Below are 22646 nucleotides of genomic sequence, written 5' to 3' on the forward strand. Positions count from 1 at the left end.
CAACAGAGCTGGGAGGGACTATGGAAACAAAGAGCGTTGAGAAATATGTCAGTAAGAATAAAAGAGAATTACTTTAAAATTATATGGAGGTGGTACCTAACCCCAGTTAGATTAAATAAGATAAATAATCAACATTCAGCAAATTGTTGGAGAGGATGTGGGGGAAAAGGAACGTATTTACATATGTGGTGGGAATGCAAATATGTACAAAAATTGTGGAAGATGGTGTTTTTGGAGATTGAAGAAATTGTGGGAATGAAGATAGAGCGAACACCTAAAGTAGCATTACTGTCACTATTTGAAGATTTAAAATGTAAAAAAGAAACTAACGAATTGATAACAAATTTGCTGACTGCAGCAAGATTGATTGTAGCTAGGAACTGGAAGATTCAAGGGGAATATTGTATTGAAGAATGGTATAAAGAAGTATGGGATATAGCTATTAATGATAAATTGACTTGTAATATTAAATGGAGAAGAGGTATAGCTAAAACAAATGATTTTGAAGGAATTTGGAAACAGTTCCTAATATTTGTGTTTTCTAAGGGAAGTGGGAAACGACCAGCAGAAGAAAGTATGAGATTTTGGAATCAGGAATGAGATCCCGAGGTGGGGGGTGCACTTATATGTTAAGTTTGATTATTATGTTATATAGATATGATATCGATGTTATTCAACATTTATATAGTATGTTGTTTGTTTTAATTGTAATGGTGTATGTTTAAGTATTGTAGAAAATAAAAAAAATTAATAATAAAAACACACACAATACAACCATTTTAAAAAGCACAAGAGAAGCCATTTCCAGGGGGCAGCAGTGCTAGTCTGTTTCAGCAAACACGATGGAGAGGCTTGTGTCACTTTAAAGGGCTAACGGGTTTTTAATGGCATTTTCATAGAATCATAGACTAGCAGAGTTGGAAGGGGCCTACAAGGCCATGGAGTCCAACCCCCTGCTCAATGCAGGAATCCACCCTAAAGCATCCCTGATAGATGCTTGTCCAGCTGCCTCTTGAAGGCCTCTAGTGTGGGAGAGCCCACAACCTCCCTAGACTGGAATCTACTTAATTAATCCACAAACGCTTGTGCCATAAGAAACTTGTTAGTCATTAAGGTGCCACGAGACTCTTTGATAGAAACAGTGCAACAGATTAAAAACTGAAGGCAACAACTGAAACAATAACTTCTACTATGTCGTCTGCTGAAAAGCTCACCTAAATAACCCTGGCTTGGCCAGATGGCAGAAAACCAGCAAAGAAGGGGCTGGGCAAATCTTCCATGGACATGTCACAAAAGGGCGCAGCTACAGAAAACCTCTTCCACACATCCCAGTAAGCCTAGCCTCTGTCTACACTGAGATGCAAAGAAGGATCTGTCCATCAGGTCAAGGGTCGTGGGGCAGGATGGGATGGGTCCTTTAAGGCCTAAGCTTTAGGGTTTTATAGCTCATAATCAGCACCTTGAATTGTGCTCAGAAATGTTTTGATATCATGTGCAGCTGTTCTAAAATGGACATAACAGGCTCGCTGCTCACCAGTGTCCCCGTGCTTGCTGCATGCTGCTGCATTCTGGACCAATTCAAATTCCCAGAGGGTTTCACAGGTAACCTCATGTAGAGCCTCATGTTTGTTTATTTATTTATTTGTTTATTTATTACACTTATATACCGCCCCCATAGCCAGGGCTCTCTGGGCGGTTTACAGAAATTCTAAAATTAAGATAAAAACGAGTATACAAAATTTAAAATTCTAAAACACAGAACATACACAACTAAACATGTGGGTGGTTAAGATGTGCTGCCATATGCCTGGGCAAAGAGGAAAGTCTTAACCTGGCACCGGAAAGATAGCAGCGTTGGTGCCAGGCGAGCCACATCAGGGAGATCGTTCCATAGTTTGGGGGCCACCACTGAAAAGGCCCTATCCCTTGTTGCCACACTCCGAGCCTCTCTCGGAGTAGGCACCCGGAGGAGGACCTTAGATGTTGAACGTAGTGACCGGATATATTCACGTCGGGAGAGGCGTTCCGTCAGGTATTGTGGACCCAAGCCATGTAAGGCTTTATAGGTCAAAACAAACACCTTGATTGGTCACCACACCTAAAAAAGGAAAAAGTGCAGAAAAGGGCAACTCAAACGATCCAGGGGCTGGAGCATCTCCCCTATGAGGGAAGGATACATCAACTGGGATTGTTTAGCTTGGAAAAGAGGAGGCTAAGGGGAGACCTGATAGAGGTGTACAAAGTTATGCATGGTATGGAGAATGTGGACAGGGAGACATTTTTCTCCCTCTCTCAAAATACTAGAACCCAGTGAGGTCATCCCATGAAGCGGATTGGTGGGAGATCCAGGACAAATAAAAGGAAGGACTTCTTCACGCAGCGCATAGTTAAATTATGGAACTCACTACCACAGGATGTAGTGATGGCCACCCATTTGGATGGCTTTAAAAAGGGGTTGGATCAATTCCTAGAGGTGAAGGCTATCAATGGCTACTAGCCCTGATGGTTGTGTGCTATCTCCAGTATTTGAGGCAGTAAGCCTATGTGCACCAGTTGCTGGGGAACATGGGTGGGAGGGTGCTTTTGCACCATGTCCTGCTTGTTGGTCCCTGGCCGACGGCTGGTTGGCCACTGTCTGAACAGAGTGCTGGACGAGATGGACCCTTGGTCTGATCCAGCATCAGGATTCTTTATGTTCTTACATTCTTAATATTTTCCAAAAAAATACCTCCACCGTTGCATGGAGTTTTCCTGCCAGACAACACATTTCTCAAAGGTGGTATAAAAACTCCACCGTGGAGTTCTAAAACCACCGTTGAGTAACGTGTTGTCTGAACTGAGCCGCTATGTACACTGGGGGTGGTTCTCTTACTGAGCACAAGTCATTTGGCACCGTTAAAGTCTTTATTTTCTCAAGGCTTAATGAATTTTTTGCAACTTTCCTCCTGGCAGGAACACTCCGAATTACATCCCTTGCGAGACTCATTTTGTTCAAAACATAGCTGCTGGTGTCCCTCTGCCTGCTCCAACTGATCTGCCACATTTTATGCTATTTATGCTGGCTCAATATAAAACTCTCGCATGCTGCCAAAGCTTTGCAGATTAATTTTAAGGCACTGAGCCTTGTGATCCAAAACTCCTGAAAGATCTCTCCTTCTTTGCTCTCCAAACGCTCTCACTTACCACGGAACTGCTCACCCGGCCTATGATTTTGATTTTGCCATTTCAACGTGTCGGAATGCAGGCTTTAAAATATATCCACTTCCCAATGTGCATGCCAACTTCTCAGCCTGTCTCAGAGCTTGCACTGAAGTTATCTTCATTTCCTTTTAATGGGAGAAGCGGCTGCAGCCAGCAACTGGCTACCCGGACAAGAGCCAGAATCAACCACACAAGCTTGCAAAGCTAACAGAAGCTCGGAGCCTGCAGACCTCTCCAGTTCTAGAGTGTGGCCAGAGGCTCAGTGGCTTTAAAGATGGCTTTTACAATTGCAACATGTCACTGGTGCTACGGGTTCTGCCACACGGATAGAGTAAATCAGAGGTGCAGAACTCGAGGCTCGGGGGCCAAACCCACCCTTCCTGGGGTCCCCAGAAAGCCACGCCCCCTTCCCCAGGCCCCACCGCCTTTTCCTCGACCACGAGTCGTTGGATGCTTTCCCAGCTTTTCTGCAATTTCCTCCCACATTCTAAATGTTGAAACACCTTCCTGAAGGCTTAGTTCTTGGCAATAAGAGTTTATGAAGAGGAGGAGGGACTGGGTAAGCCATCCTGGGTTCTTTGCAAGAGGTTAAAAGGCATGGTATAAATACAAATATAATAATAACAATGATCACAATAACAACAATGGTAAACATTTTGGACCTGCGCCTTTTGCCTTCAGGTTCATCACCTTGGATAACTCCTTTACAGTTCTGGTTGGTTCTGACTGACACCTGGAATGGAGCCACCAGCCTCCACTGGGGTTCTGCACCCCTGGGGTAACTCACCATCATCTCTACCACCAGCTCAGCACAGCATTACTTCCCCAAATAATAATGGGAGAACTGTATGGGACAATTGATGAATGAAGAGATACATATTTGTTTGTCTCTCGTTGCCTGAAGCAAGAAAGAATATGCACTGCTGTATCATGTCCCTTCCCATCCTGAACCCTCCTCAACTTTGTTGCTGCCACGCCGGCTCTATGGAGATCTGCATGGCTGGAAGAAACCACCGCCCAGGTCTCACGAAAGCTTCCCAGCGTCTCACAAGACGTTGGGAACTTCCATGACCTCTCGCAAGAGGCCCACAGCCAGAAACAGAAGCACACAATGCAAGGTGACCTGAGGATGGGCTACAATTGCTGGGAAGGTTATCCCAATAAGTGATTCCAGAAGGACTGATGAACACGCAGTGGGTGGATTTGGGAGACACAACCATTGACTGATTGAACAAAAGGATAACACGTTAAATATAATTAGTCTCCGTTCTCTTTTAGGTTCTGAGCTAATTCATTATCCTTTCTAACATGGCTATGTACCATAGTTCAACAGTGGGCTGGTCAGATCTTTCCAAATTTTAGCTATTTTCTGTCAAGATACCACTAATACGAATATGAGAAGCTCTTCGTGAAAGCAATACTTAGCATGGACCACCATCAAATAATAATAGTTAAGCTAATTTTAGGCTTGGAGATATATTTTTGATACTTCAAAGAAAAATCTTTCCCCCCTGAAGTTTTTATTACTACCATTTTTATTACTCATCATTCAATATATAATTTCCAGGGTGGTTCACAAGATAAAACAACAAATTATTAATAATCCAATAAAACACGAACAATCAATAAAATAGGAGAATAAAAGTAGCAATTGGATGTTATTTAAAAAACAACAACACCATGCATGAGATGTTAAAAGCTTGTGAAATTAAAATGCTTCACCTGAGACCGAAGGCATATCGAAGTGGGCAGTAGGAGAATCTCCCTGAGGAGAGAAGGCCCTGTTTCCAGTCACCACCAGCCTTGCCTCAGATGGCACCTCGATAAGGGCTTCTGAACATTGTTATCTCAGTAGGACACAGCAAAGTTGATATGGAAGCCAAAGTTCCTTCAAGAACATGGGGATTTGGGGGACACAATTTCACAAGCATTGGGATGGATCATTGGGTAGTCACTACATTCTAAACCAGGAGTCAGGGGGTACATTTGGAATTTTGAGAGAGTTGTGGGCACTCTCACAAAATGGCTGTCATGGAGGGCTTGCTCATTCATAAGATGGCTGCCATGGGCATGGTCGGTCACAAACCACTCATTTCCCAGAGGACAAACTGGTGAGGTTGAACTTGTCCAAGAACCTAAGGACAAGGCAAAGGTGGGGTCTGAGCAACGAAGCACAAAACCACTCTTTTGAAGCCAAATAAAAATGGTGCTAGAGGGCAGCACTTTGCTTTGCAGCATGCCAGTCTCCCTGTTAAGAAAGAATTATTGTTGTTGTTGTTGTTGTTGTTGTTGTTAAATAAAAAACAGGAAGAGCAGGGAGCCTTACAGGTGCCAAGAAAGGTGTTCATGGGCACAGTCCTTCCCATAGTTATCAGGTTGGAAGACCCCAGTTCCGTACTAAAACCATTTATTGGAAACACACACATACACACCGAGGGGGTCAAAAACACAGACAAGATGCCAAGTTGTTCAAGGTGTCTGATGTCCATTACAAAGCTAGCTAACGAAATGCCACACCAGAGGGCTGGAAAGCACTAAATGGCAGCCAGGGCAGCCATAATATTTTAATATAGGAAAGAGCCATAAAGTCTCTCTCTGTGGAATAGTTGTGCGCTTGATCCTTTAAATCTTGCTGTTTGCATTTTCGATAAAAGCTCATGACCATTCATCTCACACATATGGCCCTGAACATTTGAATAATAAATGGCAGTTTCTACATCAATTAGAATGGGGGAAAGCGTGGGAATCATCATTTTTCAAGAAGCTGCCAAAGTCAATGTTAATTTCTACGTAAAATGGAAGTCCGGCTAAGTACTGAGAGACCAGTCACCCACTCCTAGATCTGGCCACCCACCATTTTCCGCTCTGCCTACTACTGGTCTTTCTTTCTTTCTTTCTTATTTCTTGCTTGGGCTATTTGCATACATAACAGCTAAGACAAAATAAGACAAATGCACCATAAAACAAGATCTGAAATGTTCAAGCTAAAATAGTTCACAATACATTGTGTAAAATCATTTAAATTAAAATACACCCATTATTAAAAAGGATGATTATAGTTTGAGGAATTAAAATGGCTAGGGAGGCCATTGTCAATGCATCCAACTGCATTGTCAGAGATGATTATTATTATTATTATTATTATTATTATTATTAGTAGTAGTAGTAGTAGTAGTAGTAGTAGTATAATGTCCCATAGCCGAAGGTCTCTGGGTGGTTTACAGAGATAAATTTTGCCCAAATTTCTGATGCTGCCAAAGTAAAAACGGAGACCTTATAGGTTACAGTGAAATCTAAATCAGACAAAAGATTTAATTTTTTTTCTCTAGGTCAGTATTACCATGTAGGTAAGACAAGATAAAAACCAGGAATGTAAACCTTGGTTCAGAATATAAGGGGCAAGAAGGCAAATAATATGGCAAGTCTTCAGTCTCTGGTGTGCCACAAATGCAAAAGCACTGATCTAAAGGAGTTTGGGATTGGAATATCTCCCATCAATCATAGCTGGTGGCATAGTTTGGAAATGAAGAGTTGTAAACGCTTGCCTGAGTTTTAGTGATGTAAACTTTGTCAAACAGGCAGCTCTTTTGTGATCATATTTGTAGAGTCTGTACCATTTTGAAAATGTTGACTTATTAACAGCCTGCCTATCCAGAGAAACACTGTAACCAAAAAGATTTTCACAAAGCCACAGGCCTGGTTTTGCTCTCCTTCCAAAAGACTCTTTTTAACTTTGTGTCTATTGTAGAAACACATTCTAGTATTCACCGGTTCAGTTTCAACACTTTTGCATATTGCCAACTCCTCAACAAGGGCACCTTTTAAAGATACTTTACAATTTCTAAAGTATCTCATGATTTAAGAAACAAAAGCTACAACTCATCGTTAGAACTCAAGGCCATATTTCATAAACTTATTTTCATTCGCTATTTCGGTAACATGCCGAAAGACAAAATAACCTACAAAATAAAACAAGAATGTCCCAAACATGAATCACCAGCACTTAAAAGTTTGCCCTTCCAATAAAATCGGCCCACCAATAATCTAAAGCTGTAGCTGATAAATTTCACAGTTAAATCAATTAAAGCTTCCAGCCCTAATTTTGGTACTTTAAAGTTTTCAGACGTGTTGGCAGATACAGGGCTTAATCAGCAGCGTTTGCTCAGATGTTGAACCACTGACTCTGTGCCAAAACATTAAAAACAAAACAAAACGGAACACTGGTGTCATCTTCTCTTTTTCCTTTTTTTAAAAAATGACATCTGGTGGTAGACATGTCTGTAGTTGTCACAGTTATCAGGGCCTCTAGGGACGACAATGTCAAAAGAATAAAATAAAATTTCTTTGTGGCTTAATTTGTGTCAATTGATTTCCTATTTTTAATTAATAATTCTAATTATGATGCAGCAAATTTACCCAACAGACACAACAGCTTTAATCAGAGTTCATTGATTGCAAGCTGCGGAATGATCCTAGCGTTCCTGACACCATCGATTTCCTGTTGGGAGGAGAAGAAAACAATAACGGGACTGACACCCTCAGCAGCAGTTTGCGCCCACGAAACCTGAAGCTACGAACCCGCGCATCCGACCTTAACAAATAAAAGCCGAAGCGTTAGCTGTGGCTTCGGCGCTTCCCAAATTGAATCCTGCAGACTTGTTATGATACAAATTAGTGAGTTCTAGCGATAAGACTGGCTGCAGAGGGAACAGAGACAGGCCAGAGGAAAACAGAGTGGAGGACTTGTCAGATCCAATTTTCAAAAGTAAAGGTTACAAAATAAATAAGGGCCAAGATCCAAAGGACAATGCAGCTCGCTCTGTTAGCCCAAAGCTGCTTTGGGCTTCTCGAACAGCTGTATGGCAAGCTGCTTTTGAAACCTAGGAAAGTTCCTGAGCTAGTTTTGCGATATGCACTGTCATCGCCAATTGGTTTTCACCATCACCAACAAGCTTCTGGTTGACTTCGTTCCACCCTTTCCCTGCCCAGGACAGCAAGAAATCTAGAGTTGGGCCTTTTACTACTCATTGCCTAAAGCAGTTTCTATTACCTGCTTAAATTGTGTCCCTCTCAGACCAGTGGTAGGCCTGCCAGTTTTGATGACACTGGCAGAACCTACCCTGAGCACATGAAATGCGGCTGGCAATCAATGTGACCATACTCCGTGTAGAACAAGAGCCAGGAAGAGCATTTGGTGCAATCATTATTTTTGGCCAGCTCACCCCTAGTTAAACGCTTTGCCTCATGGGTTAGCCCTTGTGAAGCCGTGCCAAGGAGAGAAAAAGATCCCAACTCCTCTCTCCTTGTTGTTGTCTCCAGCACATCTGTGCAAGATTCTACTGAGCAGAAACTGATAAAAACTATCTTGAATCGCCTGCATTGTACTAAACTGACAACACAGTGAAACTGAACCAGTCACCCAACAGCAAATAAAAATACTGAAATGGCTAATAAGTGTCTATTTTAATTTTTGAACACTTATTAGATATAATCCTATTTAAATCATGTTTATTATTATTTTTATTTATTTCTATCCCATCTTTCCACCAAATATGGCGCTCAATGCAGCAAGGTAGGAACCAATAAAGTACACCGGATTGCATTACTTAGCTCTCTTTATGTTGCTTAGATGATTATTATTATTATTATTTATATTTACAATATTTATATGCCGCTCAATTATCTAACTGAGTGTTTAATTTTAAAAAAATGTTAACTGTTTTTATGTTTTTGTTTTTAAATTTTGTATGTTGATTTTTAATGTTCAGTCTTTTTAATCTAATCTTTTTAATCTTTGTAAACTGCCCAGAGAGCTTCGGCTATGGGGCAGTATATAAATGTAATAAATAATAAATCATCATCATCATCAACTTTATTACAGTCACTGACCAGACTTTACACAAACTACCTTGAACACATCCAATCTCGTCTGATCTCGGAAGCTAAGCAGGGTCAGGCCTGGTTAGTACCTGGATGGGAGACCGCCTGGGAATACCGGGTGCTGTAGGCTTAAAAAGCCTGATGTCCATCCAGAAGATATTATGGATCTAATTAGCCAGCTCAAAAGCAATAAAGCCCCTGGACCTGACAGTATTCCATCAAATATATTAAAATGCAATGTGTGTTGGTGGGCCTCTCTTTTAGCCCCTTTCTTTACATTGTGTAATAGGGCAAGCCGTCTCCCAGATATTTGGTACAAGGCAATTTTAGTTCCCATATGTAAGAAGGGTGAGAGGCAGGACCGCAATAATTACTGCCCCTGAGCCTCCTATCTATAATTGGGAAGATTTACACCAAATTGCTTTGTAAGTGTCTCTTGGAATGGATGGAAAATAAAAATAAATAATAACACAGATTCCAGAGCAGCAAACATGGGAATAAACAGTAAAAGACAGAAGATTAAAAAAGAAAATTAAAACGGTTCACTTTAAAAACAAAGGAACCAGAAAAAAAAACCAGTGGCTAGTCAGTTGGGGAAGGTTTCTCAAAACAGAGTTGTTTTCAGGAGGCGCCGGAAGTAGCCTAATGTTGGCGTCTGCCTGACCTCCAGGGGCAGGGAGTTCCGCAGATTAGGGGCCACTACACTAAAGGCTCTTCTCCTGGTGGATTCCAGGAATTTAATGAAAATCTTGGCGCAGTCAATGACAGATAATGACATTAACTGCTATTTTGCTCTGCTTGCTGTGAAACATCACCGAATGGTGAGTTATGTAGCAAAAAGATGCGGCACCCAGACCCCCATGCACCCTCACGGCATCGTTTTTGATTCTAATGAGAAAGATTTCCAATGGCAGACTATTTTGCGAAGGGCGAAGCAGACGGCAAATTGATAGCAAACTGTATCTGTTTAAGTAAAATGGGGCTATAATTGGAGCTGATGCAAACCACACAATGAAAAATAATCGAGGTAAACTAGTTAATGATGATCATACATCTATTATGTAATACTGCAAAAGAGCATTTATATTTAATCGCACGAAACGCAGTTCAGCTAGCAAAACTATCATTCATCTTACGGATCTGCTCCTACATAAGCAATATTACATTCTGTAAAAAAGAAAGATCCCTATTTGAATAGACGGTTGGTGCTGATTTATTAGAGCATTTTTGAGACTGATTCACCATGTCAAATGTCTCGAAAATAATGTCTGCCAACCAATGTTTTGCCTAAAGTGAAATTCCAAGCAACTTCGAGGTATTCCTCCTTGGGTGAAACATCACAAAGGAAGCGAAGACAGTTTTGGTGAGGTTAGCAAATGTGTGTGTGTGTGTGGGTGGGTGGGTCCTAGATAGGGTGACCATATTTGGGAAACCAAAAAAGAGGACACCTAGTGTGTGTGTGGGGAAGCAGCTTTCTGAGTCCTGCAGAAAGTACGTTATTCCCCCGCCACCTTAAGGAACCCGATTGGAGTGGAGGAGGGGAAAGGATTTCATTCTGCACCACCACCATCCACTCCAATTGGGGCCTTTTCTATAATGTCCACGAATGACCCACTTTCCCCTTTAAGACCTCAATTGGAGCTCGGGGTGGGGGAATGATGTGCCTCAAGAAAGCATGTCATTCCCTCCTGCCATGCTAATAGCAGCCTTAAAGAGGAAGGTGTGTCATTCCAGGACATTATTGAAAATTATAGAAAATCCCCCCTGACACCATGGAAAGAACAAAAACCAGGACAAATCCGGGGAAATCCTGACAGTTGGTTACCCTAGTCCTAGATGGTGGATGGATTTCACCTTAAGTCAAATTTAAAGCAAGTTTGGAGGTTTCTCTTTAGGGATATTGGTTATTAATTCCATATTTTAACCTATATCAATTTTTGCTGTGTGGTTTTAATCCTGGTTGTGCTTTTTATATTGTATTTTGTACTAGTGTTTTTAAATTGTTGGTTGTTTTTATGCTCTTCATAGTTTTAATTTTTGTAAACTGCCCAGAGAACTTCGGCTATTGGGTGGTATAAAAATTAAATAAATAAATAAATAAACAAATAACTCTCCAACTGTACACCAGAATACAGCAGCACAAGATGTGGGGATACTTCAGGTGTTTGAGAGCTGACCTGATACTTCGTTCCCAGATAAATATCTGGATCAGGATTTAGCTTTCATGCTTCCTGAATGTTCCAATGTAGTTCTTGGCTCAAAAGTAAGTACCATGATACGTTTCTATTCTAAAATGTATATTTTGGGAGCAAATACATTGGTATTTAAATGCAAAATTTCATGCATTATTTTTTTTAAAAAAAAAACCCTTCTCGAATTAATATGAAAACAAGGTGAAATGGCCCCATGAAAAAATGTGGTTAAATGTGACTGGGAATAGTTTGATTTGCCCCTACCTGTTGCTATGCGAGGGGTAACAGTGTGCCTTGAACAACTGAGCCACCATGTTGGATTTAGGGTGCTTGCTTTTTAAATCCCACCCAACTGTTTCAACTATAAAAAGTTCTCAGGGAGGCGCATCTACCATTCTATGCCTGTTGGGAGAAGGAAGCGTTCCGCTGTAGTGATCTCATGCCTCCATCCCCACCTATTGTGTATTGTAGATCACAAGCTGAATATGAGCCAACAGTGCGTTGTGGCTGCAAAAAAAAGCAAATGCTATTTTGAGCTGCATTAATAGAAGTATAGCTTCCAAATCGCGCGAGGTCCTGGTTCCCCTCTATTCAGCACTGGTTAGGCCTCATCTTGAGTATTGCGTCCAGTTCTGGGCACCACACTTCAAGAAGGATGCAGACAAGCTGGAGCGTGTTCAGAGAAGGGCAACCAGGATGATCAGGGGTCTGGAAACAAAGCCCTATAAGGAGAGACTGAAAGAACTGGGCATGTTTAGCCTGGAGAATTATTATTATTATTAATATTTATTTATATAGCGCCATCAATTTTCATGGTGCTGTACAGAACAAAATAAAACAGCATACAACCCCCCCTGCCATATGGCTTACATTCTAAAATCACAGTAACAATCAAACAGGGAGGGGAAAGGCCAACCAGCACGGGGGACAATAAAACAAATAATAAAAACTAGTATCGTCACACTACAGATTATAAGCTTTTGAGAAAAGAAATGTTTTCAAATAAGATTTAGAAACTGTGATCAACGTCGCGGTTCGCAAATGCACTGGAAGAGAATTCCAGGCCTAGGGGGCAGCGAGCGAAAACGGGCGAAGACGAGCGAGAGAAGTAGAAACTCTTGGGCGAGTAAGAGACATAGTGTTATGAGAGCGAAGGGTGCGAGCAGGACAGTAAGGTGAAATAAGAGACGAGAGATAGACCATGGCAAGCTTTAAAGAGAAGAGAAGATTGAGGGGAGACATGATAGCACTCTTCAAATACTGTACTTGAAAGGTTGTCACTCAGAGGAGGGTCAGGATCTCTTCTTGATCATCCCAGAGTGCAGGACATGGAACAATGGGTCTGTTGTCCAGAGCCTGTGTCGTGGCAAAGCCCAGGGGCGATATTACCTGAGCTGCCATTGTACCAAATTTTTCGATGTGTGGGCATGTCCTACATCCCTATCACGGGTTAAGACTAGAAAATTCATTGCCATGTATAAACTGACTGTGTGAATTGGCCCATAGACTGGGGACAGAGAAGAAGCAGAGAGGCTTAAATGTCAGGGCTGGCGCGGGCACTACCATTAGGCGAACTAGGCAGCCGCCTAGGGCGCAGACCTCAGAGGGGCAAAGTATTGCCCTTTAAGGGTCACAGTTTTATACAAATTAGCTGTTTTAAGGGAAAACTTAATAAAAGGAAAATATAATAGTTCAGAAACTCTTCTTGAACAGCTGAATCGAAGGTGGCAATTTTTGGGTGTGTGTGTGCAAGTAGATTATCTTGCCTAGCGCCGGCCCTGCTTATAGTCCATTTTCAGAGCGCGGGTGAGCGGCAGGCTCAGGGGGCATGAAAAGTATTGACGATGTGAGCGCCTCGCTTCTGCCGTCCCCAGCGATGCCAAAGCGCCGGTGCGATGTCCTCAGCGCCACTCTTTCCCCTTTATTCCTACCTCACAGCAAAGGGTGAGAGTGCAGAAAACAGTTTCTGTTCATTATTATCTAGAATGAATGGCCATATAAATTCTTAATTGCTATACCTAAGGGGGGGAAGCTGAGCTATCTTGCTCATTTAGCTAGAATAAAAGCCTGGCTGCTTAACACCATCTTTTATCTCTTCCCCGGATAAAGGATGATCTGCAGCCGGAATGGTAAAACATGTGTGACCTCCCCAAATAATGCCCTTTCCAAAAAACTGATCAGCCAATAAGGCTTGAAGAAGCTATTATGGGGAGATGAAATCTCCAGGGTGGACTGTAACTGACAGCTGGGGCTTTATTATTGCTGAAAGTCTAGTGGAAGGCGAGGGGATTTTTCAGAAATGGCCCATTCCACATGCACATTGATGCTGGTATGCTTCACACAAGTCAGGCCTTCACTCTAAGTAACTCTCCGCCCCACAGAGCTTCCCTCTGACACTGAAGGGCATCAAATAAAATTCAGCACAAAAATCAAGAACGCCAGTTATAGACTCATTTGTACATAAGGTTATTTCAATCAATAGACCGTCATACACCAGCAGAGAGAGTTATGCCATAGCAGTCTTTCGACAGACATTCTGAGTTTTAGAGCTGACATTCGACAAGGTCGGTCGGTGGGAACCATTACTTTTTAATAGGGTGATTGATCTTGCCATAAATACAACAAAATTTAATTTTATCCCAGATGTTTCCCGAAAGCTAGTGCCTACAAGCCATTAATCAAAACTAGGTGTTCCCTGGATTAGGGAATTCCACTTCAATCCCATTTATTTATTTATTTATTATCTATTACATTTATATCCCGCCTTTTTTCCTCCAAGGAACCCAAGGCAGCGTACATAAACCTCCTCCTCTCCATGTTATCCTCACAACAACAACAACCCTGTGAGGTAGGTTGGGCTGAGAGTCTGTGACTGGCCCAAAGTCATCCAGTGGGTTTTGTGGGAGTGTGTGGTGACTCTGGCTGGAGGAGGGGGCGATATTAGCTTTCGGGGTCCCTTCTCTTGGCCTCTTTGAAGCGCAGCTCCTGGCAGAGAGGCTCTTAGCAGAGTGAGTCCTTTTTGCTCCTGCTGCCAGGGGCAACAGCATGCTGTTGGGAGCAGTGGCACCGGAACAGCCAGAGGGCCATTCCCACCACGTTGGTGATATTGTGGCATATCGTGTTCCTGGTATCATTTGCATAAGCCTCTGCTGGTGTGGGTTGGGTCAGCACAGCCATTCCAGCAGAGGCCTAGTGGCTGAGGGGGCACAACTCCCAGCAGAGAAATTCCTTTTCGCTTCTGCTGTTGGGAGCGACGGTTCTCTCTCAAAGGCAGCAGTTCTTAGGCGCGGCGGTGGAGCAGCTGGAAGACAGCCGACGGACCGTTCCCACTGCATTTGTAGTCCCCTCAACTCGACGCTTATTGGTTGAGAACTTAGGGTGTGCCTGAGCACACCCGGCACACCCATTGTGCACACCTATGGCCACTGAGAAGTGCTGCCTGCAGCAAAACCAGCCACCCGGAGCTCAAGGAAGATGGTGCTAGAGGGGACTAGAGGAACAGGTCAACTTGATATTAGGCCTTGCATGGAAGCGTGTGAATGCGCCTGGCATTTGTCCTTGTAGTAGATCTTTCCTTTTGCTTTATGAAATCACCTATGCAAACATTTATCTGAATGGAACACTTTCTTTCCCCAGAAACCTTGGGATATGGGGGAAAATATAGAGCAGGTGATTTGCAGTCCTTCCTGACAGGCCTCTCATGTACCCGTTAATAGAACAGCGCATTCCAATTAAGCTGGCTATGCTTATAGCAGATGGCTTTTAACAATGTGAAAAGTCCATAAACCAAGGCCATTTATAGCTACTTTCCTACTAAAAAATCACATTTTTTTATGGCCAGTCTAATACTTTTTTCCCTTTTCTCATTTTTTGGGGGGTACTTCTTTCATTCTTTTAAGAGGTAGATTTAATATTCGCGATGAAGGACAAGATCGACAGCACTAGAAACTGGAAGCATTTAATCATTCCTATAAGTGGTTCTGGCAGTATTAGTGGGAATGCATCACAGGGTTATTTGCTGAAATTAAAGCGCCCGTAAGGGCAGATGGGGAGTTCAGCTTCACACACTCTTACATTTCCCTCAGAGCGCTTTTGGATTCAAAACACCCCACAGATCTAGTTTCCATGATTTATTTACATTTTGCAACACTATGAGCATCGTTAGAGAAGTGTTTTATCACACATTCGTGACTGGCCACTCATGGATCTTCATGGGTCATTTTGATGACACAGCAATCCTCCAGCGTGTCTCCTGCAGTTTTTTCTGCTACAAAATATGACCCAGAAAATCTGGTTCTTTTTGGCTCTGATGTAGTTAGCACCATTTTCCAGCTGTGTACAGAAGAAGCTGCGCTACAAAAGCGCCCACTGAACGGGCCACATGGTCGTTGCTTGCTTCCTCTTTCTTCCCCATGTGAAGAAAGAAGAAGCTGTTTGCCCCTATTGTGGGACAGAAGCAGGAGGCAAAGTGACGGTAAGGAAACACAGTTTCCTTCCCGGTCTGAAAACACTCTATATTTTGAATGCTATTGTCCACTAGAACCTCCAGATCCTTCTGAGTAGTAAGAGATTTTCCAGTTGTTAGAGGTTAGACAGCCAGTGAGCAAGTAGGCCGTGGCATGTCCTGTTCCTCCTTCTCACCACCACCGTGGTCTGGGCCAGAGAAGAGGCAGGTGTACAAGCAGGTTGCAATGGGGCAGAGGAGGAACACCCCCAGGGGGTATCGTGTCAGTGGGCCCCTGCTGAGGTCTGGGCCCTCAGCAGGGGCCCAGCTCCGCCCACCCTTTATGCTGGCCCTGCTGCACCTCATTCTTCACGAGGGCTGCAATTGCAGAAGTACACAATACACAGAATACCTACCTGGCCCTGGCTGACAATAGAAATTTACTGCACAGGAGGTAAAGCTCCCCGGCTTTGCTTAGGAGGATATGGGGTTCAACTTTTCAGAGGGAACGGAGCTCAGATGTAGAGCACCTGCTTAGCAAACAACCTTTATTTCTAAATGGACCAAGGCCCTATGGCTGTCGTGCTTTCAAGCAGGGGGATGACTGTGGGGCAGGGCCTGGGAAGTTAGGAAGCCGCCTTATACCAACTTAGGACATTGGTCCATCAGCACTGTCTATATAGACTAGCAGTGGCTCTTCAGAGGGGATGTCTGTACGGCTTCTTTACCCTGACGTAAATTCGCAGATTTGCATTTTAGGACACATGAGGAAGCCGTCCATTCGTTGCAGCGCTGGTTTTTTAATGTAATAATGCGCATATTCGCATTTGCAATTTACCATGACTTTTAGATCAATGTCCGAGTTTGCACCGCATCATAGTTATGTGTCCTTGGGGGTGTTAAATCGCATTTTGACAAGTGGGCGTAACTTTGAGGACAGGACAAAGTAATTGGCCGATTTCCCGCCTTCCCACCTATCGCGTCCCCCTCTGGCTCCCTTGTTCCTTCCCGCCATTTTCATTTTAAATTATATGATTCTGCCACTGCCTCGTTCCTTTCCTCCCCCAGTTTTTCTCTTATATGAATCTGCGGAGCGCCGCAGATAAAACGTTAGGGTTCTGTGGCCTCATATGTGCGTATGTGCACATTAATAACTGCACTATAACAAAAATTCAGGAGATAAATCGCGGATGCTGCTGCAGTGTGACTCTCTTTACCTAGATTCGAATCAACTAAAAAATGGGTTTATATTCAATGAGGAGCAATCCCATTGTCATATAGACGGAGCAGGGTTTCGGACAGGAGCTTTTCTTAGCCTTAACAGTAGATGGCAGGGATTCAACCTAAGAGCTTTGGAATGCAAAGCGTATGATCTATCATTGAGCTACAGCACCTTCCCACTTGTGGGGATCGTGTGTTGTCTGAAAGCACATTCAGACATTATTTTTAAAAAATTCAGATCCAAAACGCAAATGTCTTTGACCTGTGAAATAATCAAGTCATTCCGTGTGCATGTTCAGGTGACTGCATCGCCCTCTTTTAAGCATGGAATCAGTGATTGGAGAAGAATCAGCACCCTGCTTCTGTGTTTATTGCAGGAAAACACAATCATTTAAGTGCAGGATCAGTCCTCTACTTCTGTGTTTACTGCAGGAAAACACAGTCATTAAAAATGGTCACACCATGCATGTACCTAACAATGTAAATCTGAGTACTTATTTGCAATCAAGTCTAAAAAGTGAGATGTGAATCGGCTCTCATCTGGGCTCACACAGAGCACAAGGATTGTCATCTTGTGTATGCAAGATCAGGAAAGGGTGAATTACTCGCTTTCCAGCTTATCCTCCTTCCTACTCTGTAAAGCTGCTGGCACCAACTCAAGACTGCAGTGCAGAACGAGTATCGGATTCCAATCAGATCATGTTATTTTGGAAATGCCCAAAAGCCTTTATACATAAATTCATTTGTTCCGACAATAATAAATATTTGCAAAGTTCTCACTAGAAGTTAGGAAGCGTGAGGTCACTCACTTTTGCCTAACGAGGAAATTATTAGGGGCAGGCACTGATAAAATGCCAAATGCACATTCTTATTCTTCTTTTAAATAGCTTCATTGTCTAATGAGGATTTTTGACAGTATTTTCTCCCGAAGTTCAAATCCTCATAGACAGTAAAATAAGTAACTGAAGTTTGACTCTGACCGAAGTTTGACTCTGACCGAGATCTTACTGATATAGGGCGGGATATAAATGTTTTAAATAAATAAATAAAAATAAATAGCTAGCCAAGGCAACAGTAGGTTATGCCAATATATTGACTATTCCAAACATCATGAATAAGGTAAAATATTTAAATGATGCATAAATTGGTATGCAGGCAATTTGGGGGGGGTAGGGGGTTAAACACAGAATAATTTGATGGGGGGCAGAGTATTAAAAGAAGGAAAGAAGATGAGAGTCAATAGGGAAGGTGCTGGGGAAGGCCTGGGCCCTGGGGAAGAGCAGGAAGTTGGAAAAGGAAACGGAAGTCTTTCCTCTGGAAGCCCCACCCCAAGGGGGCATTTGATTAGCTCACAGCATCTCAAGCTTCTCTCTATAACCATGAAGATTAGAAATACGAGTAGCCCCTCCTGGCCACAGTCACCTGGAATTGGACTTTTCTGGGGATTTCTGACAGACTGAAATGTCCTTGCAAGCAAAACTGATCTGGTCTTCACTTAGGGGGTATCTTCACGGCACCAGGCTGGTGCCGCCTCTCTCTCAAACCCCGTGCTTTCACTCTCCTGGGGTGGCGTCATGAGAACGTAAGAACATAAGTAGTGCCATGCTGGATCAGACTAAAGGTCCATCTAGTCCAGCACTCTGTACATGCAGTTAACAGCAATCCAAACTGGTGGCCATCACTACATCCTGTGGTAGTGAGTTCCATAATTTAACTATGCACTGTGTGAAGAAGTCCTTCCTGTTATTTGTCCTGGATCTCCCACCAGTCAGCTTCATGGGTTGACCCCACTGGGTTCTAGTATTTTCAGAGAGGGAGGAAAATGCCCCCCTATCCACATTCTCCACGTTCTCGGGTAATCTCGATGCTGAGGAGGCAGCATGGTGTTCCTTGGGGGCCATCCGGGGACTGCAGCCGCCCCTGCCCTCTTCCTGGTGGAAGGCAACCAATCACAGGTCACCTTCCGCCAGGCACCGCCCGGCCATGCCTCCGCTGTGACTCCGGAGCAAAGCTTTAGGGCTGGCTTGACGCTGTCTTGCGTGCCTTTACCTTGCTCCAGAGAAAAAAGTCAGGGTAAGTCACCGACATTTTTTTCTCCACAGCTTCGGCGGAAAGCCCCAGGGGTGGAGGTGCGATTGCAGTGGCATCATATAATCCGCGCCATGCCCCCATGTACCCAGCCCAGGGCTTTCTGAGTGTTTAGACAGCCCCTTAGTCAAGCCAACGAATGGCAAGCCACCATCTTGAAGGATGTTGGCGCATTCCTAAGACCATGTCAAACAAGCCATGCTCCCAATCAACCTAACTCCCATTCTATAAATAATGGCGCCATTATTTATAGAATGGGAGTTAGTACAAATTTCAGAGAGAGAGAGAGAGAGAGAGATCTACGCACATACATACACAGAGTAATGTACACATAGATCGAGGCATCAACTAGCATGCACGAGGAAGAAAAACATGCACAGTAAATAGCCTGGCTAAATCCGCCACCCACCCACCCGCCCCCAACCAACCAACACACTCTCACAAAGAACAAGAAAAGTTGCCACCACTGGAGATTGCTTTTGAGCCCACTCACTGTTGAAGCTGTGGGTCCTGCTACTCTCCGCTGGTGTGGTCGTGGGTTCGACAGGCCCTTCAGAGGTGGCCCTTCCTGACATTGAATGGGAAACGAAAAGGAAGGATGAGGGGGAAAGAAAGGGGGAGTGTGGGGAGAAGAGTGGGGTGGGAGGGAAAAAAAAGATGGCAAAAGAAGGGAAAGGGAGTATCTTTAACTGAACACTATCAGCATAGCAAGAACACACAGTTAAGAATAAAAAGGGCCTGATCCAAACCATCATGGAAAGCCAGTGGGAACACTTCTCATCATAGAATCATAGAATCATAGAATAGCAGAGTTGGAAGGGGCCTACAAGGCCATCGAGTCCAACCCCCTGCTCAATGCAGGAATCCACCCTAAAGCATCCCTGACAGAGGGTTGTCCAGCTGCCTCTTGAAGGCCTCTAGTGTGGGAGAGCCCACAACCTCCCTAGGTAGCTGATTCCATTGTCGCACTGCTCTAACAGTCAGGAAGTTTTTCCTGATGTCCAGCCAGAATCTGGCTTCCTTTAACTTGAGCCCGTTATTCCGTGTCCTGCACTCTGGGAGGATCGAGAAGAGATCCTGGCCCTCCTCTGTGTGGCAACCTTTCCAGTATTTGAAGAGTGCTATCATGTCTCCCCTCAATCTTCTCCAGGCTAAACATGCCCAGTTCTTTCAGTCTCTCTTCATAGGGCTTTGTTTCTAGACCTCTGATCATCCTGGTTGCCCTCTTCTGAACACGCTCCAGCTTGTCTGCGTCCTTCTTGAATTGTGGAGCCCAGAATTGGACGCAATACTCTAGATGAGGCCTAACCAGGGCCGAATTTAGGACAAGACAGAGAATGTGGCTCTCATCATTCCGCGCTCATCCAATAAAAGATTTCCAATTTTTAATCCTTCTTTATTTCGGTCTGGAAGCTTCTAACGGCACAGCTATTTAGCAAGAAGCAACCTGAACTGCCGGATGGAGAAAAGTCATCCGCTAAAATAGAAATCTTTAGATTTATTTCACCTCTGCAGCTCATTCCCGGGTAGGGTGGGAGGCCTATTGCTGCCACTCTTGCCCGTGTGCAAACTCTACGCAGCCACTGGCTGAGCTGCTGTGATGTCACGGAATGATCGTGGGGGAGGCTCAGATACAGAATGCTGACAAACAATGCAGCTTCTTTGAGCTGCTTCAGGCATGAAGCTTTCCCTGAACGGGAGCATATTTGCAAGGAAGTCAATGAGCCAACCTGAAAAGGAGGTAGTCGGTATGTATGTTTGTGTGATGCAGTTGTGGAAATAGGCGATAACCTTGAAAAGGAGCGTTCTCGTACAAGCCACAATGACTGCGGCTGTGTTGACATTTGCGAGCTCTGCTAATTTTTTCCCCAATTCACGCAAACGCGTCAATCTGGGAGAAAGGCACTGCTCTTTACACTTTACAATTCGGGATTCCGTTCCTGCCACAGATCTCCCCTTTTGGCACTATATAATAACACCGTTAGCTAGAACAGCTTTCTGTCACCTGAGCAACGCATTGCAATGCCGCATCCAACAGGCACTATATAAATCCATATTTTATTGTAAATATCTCCCTACAGATCCGTCTTGATCTTGATATGGAGGCAGTAATCCAAGCTTAGCTCCGTTAACACCGCAGAGCTCCATTTACACACACACACACCAGCACCGACAGCCCAGGGCGGGTGCTTTTTCAAGTCCTTCTCAGCGCTTTCAAAACTGCCTTTTTAAAATGCAAGGGAACCCCTCAACTCACAGGGAAGGGTGACGTTCCAATGCCCTATATTACAAGCCATGTCTGCAGGCCAAGCAAAGCCAGCTTTTCTGTCTTCCTTGACTAGCAGTGATTAAACTGGGGGCAGCGCATTATTTGTTATGCCCTTTGGATTTCCAATTCCTGACTTGCCTTTGATTCATAATAGTCACATCGAGGCAGGCTGTTAAAAACAAAAGATCAAAGCAGCATCAATTGGCATCTTTCCACCTTGTTGGCGCTGTAGAATGTTTGTAGCGTCCACACAAAGTTGGAACCCAAGTGATTTATTTCAATATTTATCTTAATTATCCTTGTTCACATGTCGTTGCAAACTCACGTCTACATACATGTATGCAGAGGACATCAAACTACGAGGATCTTTTGCAGGTTCCGGTATTCATAGGGTGACCCTATGGAAAGGAGGACCGGGCTCCTGTATCTTTAACAGTTGTGTAGAAAAGGGAATTTCAGCAGGTGTCATTGGTATGCATGCAGCACCTGGTGAAATTCACTCTTCATCCCAACAATTAGAGCTGCAGGAGCCCTGCCCTGTTTCGTATCTGGTCCTGCAGCTTTAACTGTTGGGATGAACAGGGAATTTCCTCAATAATTTTCTTGATTAAATTTAGGCCAGCTTGCTAAGCATTAGAAAAGCCATGCTTCCAAGAGGGAATCAGGTAAATTCACAGTAGAGTAATAACTTTATTAAGACTAGCTAAAATGTCACAAAATAGGGAGCAAGATTTTATGTTCTACAGAGCTCTTCTTCAGGTTGGGGATTAAGCAAAGGAAAGGGGTTGGGGGTTGGACGCAATGTAGTTGCCCCAACAACTGCAGAAGGGGTTAGGCAAACTTAACCGGATTAGGCTCTGCCTGATGAAAAATGATTTCAAGATACAGGGACAAGAAAGCAAGCCACAATGGCTGTTCCCTCAAATCTTGGAAATATAAAAGCTAGCAGTTACTTAGATCTTTTCAACTCCATGCGCTCCCTCCTAATTCTGCTTAATATCCAGCCTCAAGAACAGCTCTGGAGAACCCAAAAGCTTGCTTGCTGCTTTGTGTATCACCCTACTGTGCTTTTTGGTTCCAGAGATGCTTATACTGAGTCAACAATCCCAGTTTATATATGCAAGGATCCCCCAGGTGTTTTAAACAGGCCAATAACAACGACAACAAAGCAATTCATTATCGGCCCCATTGGACCGAATGCCATGTTTGAAAGGGCGACAACCAACAGCGAGCCCTGGGCTGCTGTTGGTATTTCAGGACGTCTGTTTTCAGACCCCCAGCTACGACCATCCTATTTTCCAATGAGTTTTCCAATTCAGCTCAAAGGCCACAGCTGACACCAGCAGTTGGC

General features: G+C 43.6%; 1 protein-coding gene and 1 pseudogene across 4 annotated transcripts in view; one reads left to right on the plus strand and one right to left on the minus strand.

Moving 5' to 3' along the window:
• MEGF11 (multiple EGF like domains 11) overlaps positions 1 to 22646 on the minus strand; it is a 286399-nt gene that overhangs the window by 161858 nt on the left and 101895 nt on the right. Inside the window, exon 5 of one of the 4 annotated variants that reach the window (XM_063142438.1) lies at positions 19520 to 19594. The exons of the other annotated variants lie outside the window; for them this stretch is intronic. Within the exon in view, the coding sequence (XP_062998508.1) occupies positions 19520 to 19594 (75 nt within the window). The remainder of the gene's footprint in view (positions 1 to 19519; positions 19595 to 22646) is intronic. 4 annotated transcript variants of the gene reach the window in all.
• Positions 9093 to 9211, plus strand: LOC134409912 (5S ribosomal RNA; annotated as a pseudogene).

Source organism: Elgaria multicarinata, chromosome 16 (assembly GCF_023053635.1).
Source record: "Elgaria multicarinata webbii isolate HBS135686 ecotype San Diego chromosome 16, rElgMul1.1.pri, whole genome shotgun sequence".
Taxonomy (NCBI): domain Eukaryota; kingdom Metazoa; phylum Chordata; class Lepidosauria; order Squamata; family Anguidae; genus Elgaria; species Elgaria multicarinata.